The sequence below is a fragment of the Schistocerca gregaria genome, chromosome 4, assembly GCF_023897955.1.
Source record: "Schistocerca gregaria isolate iqSchGreg1 chromosome 4, iqSchGreg1.2, whole genome shotgun sequence".
Classification (NCBI taxonomy): Eukaryota; Metazoa; Arthropoda; class Insecta; order Orthoptera; family Acrididae; genus Schistocerca; species Schistocerca gregaria.
The window spans coordinates 564,649,630-564,662,129 of record NC_064923.1 but is presented as its reverse complement, the minus strand read 5'-3'; the positions used below and the strand labels follow the sequence as shown (position 1 = coordinate 564,662,129).

The window sequence follows — 12,500 nt, the reverse complement described above, 5'->3', positions numbered from 1 at the left end:
TTCCACTGTTTTTAACTTAATGGTCAAGACATATTCATTTATGAAATGCATACTGTTGTAATAATATTCCACGAGATGTACTATTTTATATACAGCTACCGGTTTCAAGGAACAATTCATTCTCGGGTGAAACCTAGATACAATCAAGCCATTGTTGGCCTAAATCTGGACCTCATTTATCAGCTTAAAGAGACATAAATACTAGTAAACGGAAAATTCATTTCATTAGATGTTATTAATCTGTACATAAATGTGAGAATTACTGAAAACATCAACATCATAAGAAGTAACCAATCAAAATTTAGTAAGATTAGCCAACCAGAAATAGATGAACTGATCGGTCTCCTAGAAATAGTGCTATCATACAGTTACTTCACTTTTCAGGGAGAGATACACAAGCAGAGCAATGGGTTGGCTATGAGAAGCTGCCTTGCAGGAATCCTGACAAAAATTTTCTTAGGTCACCTAGGAAATAAATTCTTTCAGAGAACAAACCCAGTGGGCTGATAAAGTCACTTATTACTGATGCTGTGTTGATGATGACCTCATTGTCTTTCATGGAAATAATAACAGAATTAATTAATTTAACCAACAGATGAATAAAATGAATAATAGCATGAAATGTACCATTTAATATGGAGCGGACAAGTGCTTAAACGTTTTAGACATAAAAATAGCTAATCATACATGTCCATATATTTAACATGTTTTGTAAACCAATAACAGGCAACTGTATAATACATAACTCATTAAATCACCCATTAGCACATAAAGCAGTGTATTTTCATGCCATGATTGATTGTGTCAGTATGTACTAACAAAAACATGAAGACTGAATTGGATACAATTAGAACTGTAGGTGCAAATCACGGCTATAAACCTAATATAGTCAAAAAATATACAGAAAGAGAATTATGGACAAATGTGCAAACAAAAAGACGAAATAACATTAACAAATCTAGAAAGAAGAAAGAAATATTTGTTAACCTGCCACATATGGGAAATATTTCTCAAAAAATAAGTAACACATTTCTTATTACTAATGTTAAAATTAGCTTTCTCACAGAGGATAAATTGGGAATGAACATAATATACGGAACAGACAAAGCTAAAAAATACACTCCTGGAAATTGAAATAAGAACACCGTGAATTCATTGTCCCAGGAAGGGGAAACTTTATTGACACATTCCTGGGGTCAGATACATCACATGATCACACTGACAGAACCACAGGCACATAGACACAGGCAACAGAGCATGCACAATGTCGGCACTAGTACAGTGTATATCCACCTTTCGCAGCAATGCAGGCTGCTATTCTCCCATGGAGATGATCGTAGAGATGCTGGATGTAGTCCTGTGGAACGGCTTGCCATGCCATTTCCACCTGGCGCCTCAGTTGGACCAGCGTTCGTGCTGGACGTGCAGACCGCGTGAGACGACGCTTCATCCAGTCCCAAACATGCTCAATGGGGGACAGATCCGGAGATCTTGCTGACCAGGATAGTTGACTTACACCTTCTAGAGCACGTTGGGTGACCCGAATACATGCGGACGTGCATTGTCCTGTTGGAACAGCAAGTTCCCTTGCCGGTCTAGGAATGGTAGAACGATGGGTTCGATTACGGTTTAGATGTACCCTCGACGATCACCAGAGGTGTACGGCCAGTGTAGGAGATCGCTCCCCACACCATGATGCCGGGTGTTGGCCCTGTGTGCCTCAGTCGTATGCAGTCCTGATTGTGGCGCTCACCTGCACGGCGCCAAACGCACATACGACCATCATTGGCACCAAGGCAGAAGCGACTCTCATCGCTGAAGACGACACGTCTCCATTCATCCCTCCATTCACGCCTGTCGCAACACCACTGGAGGCGGGCTGCACGATGTTGGGGCGTGAGCGGAAGACGTTCTAACGGTGTGCGGGACTGTAGCCCAGCTTCATGGAGACGGTTGCGAATGGTCCTTGCCTATACCCCAGGAGCAACAGTGTCCCTAATTTGCTGGGAAGTGGCGGTGCAGTCCCCTACGGCACTGCGTAGGATCCTACGGTCTTGGCGTGCATCCGTGCATCGCTGCGGTCCGGCCCCAGGTCGACGGGCACGTGCGTCTTCCTCCGACCACTGGCGACAACATCGATGTACTGTGGAGACCTCACGCCCCACGTGTTGAGCAATTCGGCGGTACGTCCACCCGGCCTCCCGGATGCCCACTATAAAGTCCGTCAACTGCAAATACGGTTCACGTCCACACTGTCGCGACATGCTACCAGTGTTAAAGACTGCGATGGAGCTCCGTATGCCACGGCAAACTGGCTGACACTGACGGCGGCGGTGCACAAATGTTGCCCAGGTAGCGCCATTCAACGGCCAACACCGCGGTTCCTGGTGTGTCCGCTGTGCCGTGCGTGTGATCAATGCTTGTACAGCCCTCTCGCAGTGTCCGGAGCAAGTATGGTGGGTCTGACACACCGGTGTCAATGTGTTCTTTTTTCCATTTCCAGGAGTGTATAATTATCAGGAATATGTAAAATTAAGTGGAGTGGCTGTGACAGTTTCTGTATTGGTTTAACAGACTGAAAATTTACTACAAGGTACAAAGAATATGTAAACAAAAGCAACAACCACTGGTCCACGTATACTATGCATCTACAAGAGGAAGCTACACAAACGTCTTAGATGAAATAGAAATCTGCAGAGATTTGGCAAAAAACCCAAAATGTATTCTTACCATTAACAGATAATTCAGAACAAAAAATGATCCTAAATTTTACATATGATATAAATCAATTTCATCAAAGATGTAAATATAACAACAAACCATATCTATGACACACAAATCATTCTCATAAACAGCCACAAACATACAGGATGCTACAGTGTGCTTCAGTGGTAAAGGAGAAGTAGAGATGAACACTGTCAAATTGGCCTTCAATTCAGTCCGAACTTAACCCTGCAAAGCACAGTAGTTTCATAGTGAGAAGCTTAGTCATTTTGTTATTTTTATGCCATTAAAATTCACAAAATTGTGACGTAAAATTTACACAAGTGTCAATTTAACCATTTGGAAGCGCACAATTAAGCCAGTGACAATGTACCGGTGAATGAAGCTCAGAGAAGATTGAATGTGGGAAATAATGTGTGAAGTCACAAATTATACAATGGTAGGAGGGTTGTAGCTATCCTACAGTACAGAGTGAAAATTTAAGCAATACACACTTCCTCCAGCCCAGAGAAATTGAGCAAAGCAGTTGGTTCACCATTTGTTCATGGGCAGTTCTGGAGGAAACCCCCCAGAAAATGATTTTTTTTTATACAGAAAGTACCAATTCTGTGGATGGCCACTTCTATGATTTCTATTCATTGTAAATCATCAAATATTTTACCGCATGTTCTTAAGATGATGATCTCGGATAAACCCTGAAACTTTTTTTGACATTGGTGTCTGTTACAGAGATCCAGAGGTTTAAAATTACCACACTTCTGCATGTAATATCCAATCTGAGGCATAAATGTGATTTTAACTGATGTAGTGAATGTATCACAAGGTTTTTGAGGTCACCAAACTATGTTTTTGGTATGTATTTTTTCACCAATAAAACTTGGATGCGCTCTCTCTGTATAATGGGCACTTCACACCTCTACAGGCTGTTTTTACTTGTAAATTATATGATGATTCCATTTGGCAGAGTAAACATCTTATTTCTCATAGGAGTTCTTTGTACTTGCAAATGAAACACAACATTTTTTTTTATTATACCATAGGCATAACCTAAAAATGTTGTGCAGTTTTATGTAAAGTAGGTTGAAGTGAACTTGGATTGATAGGGATTGTGTTAGCATTACATTATGCACACTTATTTGTTGTTCCTATATGTTAAAATATATAAATGTGTCAAAGCACATAAATAAACTGTCATAGCTTTACTGAGCTACAGAACTCATTTTATACAAGCAGGGAAAAAAAGGGAACCAACAGAAAAGTGCTCTTGCTGGAGCACAAAAAGGCAAATATGTAGCTCTTTAAAAGACTGTGACAGAAAAGTGGGGAAATAGCTGCCCCAATCCTCATTCCGCCTTTTTCACCAAAAATTTTGTCATGCGAACATATTTGTGCTTTTTTTGAGCTGAAAGATGAAACACTCTTCAGTTAATATTACATCAATTGGTATTGCCTGAAATAGCATCCAAACTTTAATTTTGATGTGACTGTGACCTAATAGATAAACGCTAATTGCACTTAGAAGTTTCAGGAGTAATTTCTAATCAGTATGCGGCTGCTCAACAATATTAGATACAATGGTAAAGGGCTTTTGCAAAAACCAATGCCAAGGTATTTTACACTATATTAATGATATATTCTATTTAGACACAGTATTAGGAAGACACTACTTTTGTCTCACACTTGTAATTACAGCTAATCGCATTACAGGTTAGTATTATTGGTATTACATCACACACTGTAACACCAGTCAGCGCACACAATCCTCATTGTAATCCAGTGTGTGGCCGGTACAGTTGTCGTGAGCATGAGTATTCAGCGCACTGTAAACATTTCAAAAACATTTGTCAGAAATGACAGTTGTCATGAATTGGTACGTTTTTCTGACGGTCAGTTCACACCAGTAAGGACCCACTCAGCTGGTAAGACACGTTGTGTAGCACAAGGCTCATACCAGACTCGACGGACTCCTAGACTCAACTGACTGTCACTTCATTCATTTAGCGCTAGCGGAGCTTGGTAGTCTATTCTGCGTACCATCATCCTGTGTGAAGCAAAATGTGTTTATCACTGGGTAAGGGTTCGTGGACCCTTTACACACTTGCCCTAAAAGACTTTTTTTGTAGCCATAGGAAAAGTTGTTAAAGATTACAAAAAAGAATAAAGAACATTAAATTTAACAATGGAAAATCCAGGATGGAATGATGACAATATCATGAAAAGGATAATTGCTACTTAGCATATAGCGGAGATGCTGAATTGCTGATAGGTGCAACAAAAAGTCTGTCAAACAAGTAAGCTTTTGGCCAAAAAGGCCTTCATCAGAGTTGGACAACACACACACACACACACACACACACACAGAGACCACAGTTTTGGTCGCCACAGTGAATTACGTCTACAAGGAATATTATACAAAAATTTTAACGAATATCAGAAAAAAATAGTAAATTCTTAACAAATTTGTCTTACAATAAATGACAAAGAAATGTCCCGTCAGCAGTCTGTGTGGGCCATCAAACACACAACTGTTGCTGGTTACCCTTTTTCATAACACAGCAGAAAAAAAACTGTTATTACAGTATTTCAACTACCCTTGTGGTGTGCCGTCCTTTTAGCAGGGCTTTTGCTGCCCATGCTATCACTATTGTTCTACCTTAGCTTTGACACAACACATGAAAGGTGTAGAGGAATTACATCATATTAATGGTTATTCTACTCACATCGCTAACAAAGTACTAACATGAAACATATTAGGCAAAGCATAATTTCAGTACAACAAATTACATAACTGACAGTGCTCTACTTCCTATTAAAGCACTCAGATATAACTATAATTAATGTGTTTGTTCATAAGTAAGTTTCAGAAGAAATGGGTATTTATATTACCATATAGTATGTTGCTGTATTTCAAACAGTTGTTATTAATACTGCAAATAAGATAGTACATACTTTTGATCACATTGACATATATGTCAAAATTTGAAACATCAGTACACATTACTCTTTGAATTGTGCCTTTTGAAACACAATACAAAAGCATGAATTCCCAATCTGAACAACTAATTAGATCATCAAATCATTATTCCTTTGCACTTCATGAGTAACCCTCTATTTATCACCGCCATACCTATTTCATTATCACTTCCAATATAAATACATACAAATATAAATAGGACAACTTATGTGAAAATAGATGAGTGTTCAACCATTAGCTCTTAAAATACTTCATATTCCATATACATTTCAGCTCACATAAAACAGCACTACACATATCTCTCAGATCGAATATCATCCTTACTTCAAATGTATACTTGTATGACATTTGTTAATCTTCCTTATACACCTCAAAAAACACACAAAAACTTCTCTATGCACCTTAACTCCTCCATACCTTATTATTCTCATTAGGTAAATCATCTCTGCACTTCATATGATTAACACAAAGAACTAGTGCCTCACCTCTGCCATTTTACATGTTTTTATTGTTTATCACAATCACCAGCAGTTACCTTATTCCAATTCATTACAGTTCCTTTGCTCTTTCATGATTCTTGACTCATGAAACAAAACTACAGATCTGGCATTTGCCTCTATTCTTTCTGGTATTACTGTTTTTATAGTCTGATTTTAAACATTTACATGAATTATGTGTTCTTTGGCATCTCAGCTACTACCTTAACATTTATTTTATAATAATATGGTGAATGTATTACAGGTTTTGATTAAGTCTCCATAAATGAAATATTTGGACAATCAGTACGTAATCTATTTCATAATTTTCACAGTTTTCTTAAATCAGGGTTAGGGAAGATGGAAGAGGAGTGAGACTTGAAACAGGAAACCCAGCTGGGAGTGTACCAGTCACCACCTGGTATACCCGCAAAAGAGATGCTTGTTCCCCATGTCTAGTCTGACCTTACTTATCTGGGTTACACTTATCTTCCTGTGGATAGTACCTTTTTATGTTTTGAACATGTTCTTTGCTGTGGGCTCTCTTTGCACATGTTCTAGTTCCACAGTGTTTTGATGGTTGTTTCTTATGATCCTGTATAGTCTCTTATAAACACCATTGAACTTCTGTATCTCAGATTCTATTTACTTCGATTTGGCATGCACTTTTACTAGTACCAGGTGCCCCACTCAATATGCTATTGGCTGAAATAGATTACCATGTCTGTCTAGTGTCTTCCTTTCCTTCTCCCTCATACTTAGTTCCACTAGTTCTAATATATTCTTCCATGTTGTATCACTTCCTGGCGAGTATTCCAATAATTTTTCAAATGAGAGAGCACAGCAATCAGTCGTCCTTTTCTTTCAGGTTTTATTAGGCAAATCTAGATTTTGGCTATTGCGTAGACATTATCAATGCAGTATTTCATGGTGTCAGTGCATGTCCTAGTATGTCAGTCCCCTGTTGTTCAGGCTTCTGTCGCAGTCCATCCAATAAATCACTAAAAATAGCATCAAGTTTGTGGTTAAGCAGGATCTCACATGGCACATATCCAATAGAATTGTGTGATGGATGGTTCCTGACACGTTCAAATTCTTCCAAATATTCCTTCCATGAACCATGTCCTGTGACGGTATGTTCCACATAGACTATTCAGCTCCATCATCATCCATTCTGCTAGGTTGGAGGCTGGCCTATATCTGTTCTGTCTGATGTCTATGAAGCATTTCTCTCCATCCTCTGGACCAAAAATGTTATTTATTACCTCTCAGGATCCACTTAGGTGTTCTTACATTACTGAAACAGTCTCTTTCAAACTTATTAATGATAGCTTAGCTGGTGGCTTTCTACAAAGGGTAAAATTTTACAGATTTGGAAACCTGTTTTTTTGGCAACTAAGATTTGTGTGTAATTTCCCCGTGCTGCAGACATAGGTCCAAACAGATGTCTTTAATCAACACCGATATGATTGGATTCATAAAACCTTCCTATTGGACTGTGATCATCTTAGTCTTTTGGCAGGTGCCACAAGTACTTAATACCTTGTTTATGTGCCTCCCCACATTATTGAAAGTACGGGCATTAGTCATACAATTCATAGCTGAGATTAATTTACCTACATCTACATTTATACTCCACAAGCCACCAAATGGTGTGTGGCAGAGGGCTCTTTATGTGCCACTGTCATTACCTCCCTTTCCTGTTACAGTCGCGTATGGTTTGCAGGAAGAACGACTGCTGGAAAGCCTTCATGCATGCTCGAATCTCTCTAATTTTACATTCGTGATCTCCTCGGGAGGTATAAGTAGGGGGAAGCAGTATATTCGATACCTCATCCAGAAACGCACCCCCTCGAAACCTAGACAGCAAGCTACACCACGATGCAGACCGCCTCTCTTGCAAAGTTTGCCACTTGAGTTTGCTAAACATCTCCGTAACACTATCACACTTACCAATTAACTCTGTGACGAAACGCGCCGCTCTTCTCTATCCCACACTGATGAGCAATACTCAAGTATAGGTTGAACGAGTGTTTTGTAAGCCACCTCCTTTGTTGATGGACTACATTTTCTAAGGACTCTCCCAATGAACCTCAACCTGGCACCCGCCATGCCAACAATAAATTTTATATGATAATTCCACTTCAAATCGTTCCATATGCATACTCCCAGATATTTTACAGAAGTAACTGCTACCAGTGTTTGTTCCGCTATCATATAATCATACAGTAAAGGATCCTTCTTTCTATGTATTTGCAATACATTACATTTGTCTATGTAAGGGTCAGTTGCCACTCCCTGCACCAAGTGCCTATCTGCTGCAGATCTTCCTGCATTTCGTAGCAATTTTCGAATGCTGCAACTTCTCTGTATACTACAGCATCATCCGCAAAAAGCCGCATGGGGCTTCCGACACTATCTACTAGACATTTATATATATTGTGAAAAGCAATGGTCCCATAACACTCCCCTGTGGCACGCCAGAGGTTACTTTAATGTCTGTAGGCTTCTCTCCATTGAGAACAACATGCTGTGTTCTGTTTGCTAAAAACTCTTCAATCCAGCCACACAGCTGGTCTGATATTCCGTAGGCTCTTACTTTGTTTATCAGGCGACAGTGTGGAACCGTATCGAATGCCTTCAGAAGTCAAGGAAAATGGCATCTACCTGGGAGCCTGTATCTGATATTTTCTGGGTCTCATGAACAAATAAAGCGAGTTGGGTCTCACACTATCACTGTTTCCGGAATCCATGTTGATTTCTACAGAGTAAATTCTGGATTTCCAGAAAAGACATGATACGCGAGCAAAAAACGTTCTAAAATTCTACAACAGATCAACATCAGAGATGTTATCCACAACATGCTCTGGCACACACAGTTTCCAACTTTCCTTACTTTCATCATTTCTCTTGTGTAATATCCAATTGTTGATGCACTAATAAGTATGATCTTTTTTTCACCAGCTCACCTATATTTTTGCTTAACCATCTTAAGATTATCATCTTCATTTTGCTCCCTATGCACTTTCTATAAGAACATCCTTATGAAATCTGCCTGTTGCACTTCTTTCGCTAGGTTGATCCTAATCTCTTCATCTTGTCGTCTGTTCACTGCTATTGCCCTTGACTCAATTGGTAGTCTTGATAATACATAGTGTTTTCAGTTTTGCCAGATTTGTATGTCACTTCAAAGTTGTAATCTTACTGGGCATGGACCTATGTAGTTAATTTGCAGTTTGCTGGTGGTTAAAAATGCGACGGCTTTGTGGCCAGTAACCACCTTCACTTGTCTTCCCGCCAAATAATAATGGAATCGTTTGATACCCCATACAGTTGCTGAAGTGTCCCATTTGGTAACAAAATTTGTTCTTTCATATGCTTTTAAACTTCTGCTACCAAAGTCTGTACTTTTTATCACTTTGGTACCCCCATCTATCTCCACGTGATAAAGACATATAGCCAGTCTGTAATGTGAGCTATCTGCACCCGTATAGAAGTCTTTAGTAAAATCTGGGTGGTACAATATCTCCACATTACAAAAGGTTTTCTTAATCTTTTGAAATTCTTCTTGACAATCTGTATTCATGAGCTATCTCATATTTGCCTTTCTTAGCTTTCTTAATTTCAGGACATTGAGTATAGGATCCCTGATGAATTTTCTGTAGAACTCAGACTCCAAAAAATGCTCTCAGTTGCTTCTTACTGTTGGGAATGGGGAATTGCCTAATAACCTCAACTTACTTTGATCTGGGTAAGTACCTTCCTCTGAAATTTTGTCTAAGGAAATTTATCTGTGATTTACCAAATTCCAATCCATCCAAATTTGCCGTCGCTCCTGTTTCTCAAATATGTCAAGTACACCATGTAATTTTCCAAATTTTCATCCTATGACTTGCTGGCAAGTAGTACATCACCCACATAGACAATGACTTTCTTGAGTAAGTCCTTACTGGTGGCAGCTCGTGAGTATACATTTTGGATGTTCATAAACTTTTTGATTCAGATAAAATTCAATGCATGAAACAGCAACTGTTGTATAACAGCTATGATTATGAACACATTTGTACAACTGCAGCCACTACCATTAATATTAATAATAGTAATAATAATGCAACAATGTTGTCCAATGTAGTTTTACTGTATAATGATTGAATTGACGTCCGAGGAGTGTGTTACCATCTAACAAAATTTATGCCAACTGCAAAATAAATGAAGAATATTATTTGACACAGTGTGCTACCACCTAGTGGCACAGACTTAAAAGTTGTAGTTGAGAGGTAAAGCATAGCTGTACATGCCATGAACTGTGCACATTGTTAATCAAATCCGGATGTATTTGACTCGTAAGGCAGTTACATCATGCCAGCTGCGCATGTGCAGAAACTCCTTAAAACATGCACAACTGACGATTTGCTAATGACCCTGTTGCCAAGTTTCGTGGCGTTTAGAGGAGCAGTAATTTAAGGGCCGTATATTTCAGATTAGCACATCTATGTTACATTTAGCAACATTCGAAGAAAAATAACCAGTAAATCTGCAAATTGTTGAAAGTTAGGGTGTTCACATGCTCTTGTGCTCTGACACAGCAGCCATTTGATGCAGTCTCTGATAAATTGGAGACGGGCACATTAAGGCTGAATGGCAAAACTCTGTAATGGTAACTCCTGTCAGTGTAAATACATAAAAGCTGTCTACTGACAAGATTTTGGGGCAAAAGATACAGTGTACGCCAATATTCGGAGTCAAGTCAATGCTGCTGAGTGTATTTGCTCCTCAATATTTCTGGATCAATACTTCTATTGCCTCAGGTCTGTCTTTCTATGGTTCACTGATGCTGACCACTGTGCATACATCCAACACTATACTCACTTTCCCATCCTTTTTTATCCCCCATGAACAGAGGACTATTATACTATCTGTTGGCACTGCATATAACTCCAAGGTCCAGCATCATTTGTATCCCTTCTTTTACTGCCTTCCTATTTGCCTGGGGGATAGAATATTGTTTAATATTGACTGGGGTATGGTTCTTTATCATCAGTCTGCATTCTACCCCTCTCACAAAACCTGGCTACTGAGAGAAGACTTTATGCTGTTTGTACAATACTGTAACCAGTTTTCTTCAAACCTCCTAATGCAAGTGCATCATTCCTTCCAGTTTCTTGCTTATCGTATCCTCCCCAAGTTCATCCTCTCACACTAATCCCTGATAGAATATGTGCCCACCTTCCTCCTCCAGCTTTTCATATTGGTGTTCATAACATAAGCTCACCTGTTCAAATACTTTCTCTTCCTTTACTTTGTTCTCTTCTATAAAAGTTAACCTTTTATTCTCTCCGTTTCTCCCTTTTACCTCTACAGTACCTTCATCAAAACCCACAACTATTTGCACTTTGTTCAGCCAATGTATGCCCAAAATAACTGACATGTTCAAATGTTGCTTCATAGTTTCCCCCTGTGCTTGGTAATCAACACTTGCTGTTTAATGGGTTTGCACTTAACATCTGCAACATTTACAACTCTCACACCATTAACTGGAAAACTCTGTAAGCAGAACTCCACACTCAGTATTTGTTCATATAATCTCTGGGATACAGCACATGCTTCATTTCCTGTGTCTACAAAAACATCAGCATTCAAACAGTACATCTCGATTTTAACCATAGGTAATAAGGGTTCTTTGAAAATCCACTCATTTTCTTCCTTTAGGTCTCTTCTCACATCTCCACCGTCATCATTTTTGATAAGGTTAATGTTGGTCCTGGCAGATCTTACTCCCGACTGGATCTCAAGTGGAGCACCATTTAGTTTCCTGTGTTCCCTACTTTGCCAGTTCATACCTTATTATCCTTTTGTCTCTCTTCTATCCTCCCACAATTTCTCGAATCATCTTCTCTGTTGTGATCATTTTAAAATTGATGGCCATTACCATGGCTCCTATATCAGTGTTCTGTTCCTTCCACTGTCATTTGGTGGACTATTGAATTGATTACTTTGGTAATTATTTCTCCATTGCTAATTCTCTGAAGATACCTCTCCATGTGATTTGCAATGTAGTAAATCTTAAGAGATTTGCACATTGATAACTTTTGGACCAGTACTTGTGCATGAATTCTCCCTTGAATTGGTCATAATTACTGGCTGCTTCTTTCCTCTTGACCACCCCCCTCCCACCCCACCCCCCCAAAAAAGTGAAAGCTTTGCCATCCATTCTGTCTATTGCAAAATGAATTCTATCTGCTTCTCTAAAGTACACTGGGGAAAAACCCTCTTAACCGCACAAAAAATATCATCGGATGCAGTGCTCCATTTTTGTTTATACTTCT

The 12,500-nt window shown here is 39.1% G+C and overlaps 1 protein-coding gene across 6 annotated transcripts in view; it reads left to right on the top strand.

Moving 5' to 3' along the window:
* Positions 1-12,500, top strand: part of LOC126267990 (uncharacterized) — a 224,314-nt gene that overhangs the window by 168,089 nt on the left and 43,725 nt on the right. The window contains exon 6 of one of the 6 annotated variants that reach the window (XR_007549062.1): positions 3,454-3,576. The exons of 4 other annotated variants lie outside the window; for them this stretch is intronic. Coding sequence is in view for 1 of the 2 variants with exons in the window: in XM_049973349.1 (XP_049829306.1) it covers positions 385-421 (37 nt within the window). In the remaining variant the exon portion in view is untranslated. Of the gene's footprint in view, positions 1-384; positions 818-3,453; positions 3,577-12,500 lie in introns of those variants that run through there. One more of the 6 variants, XM_049973349.1, reaches the window with a different exon arrangement.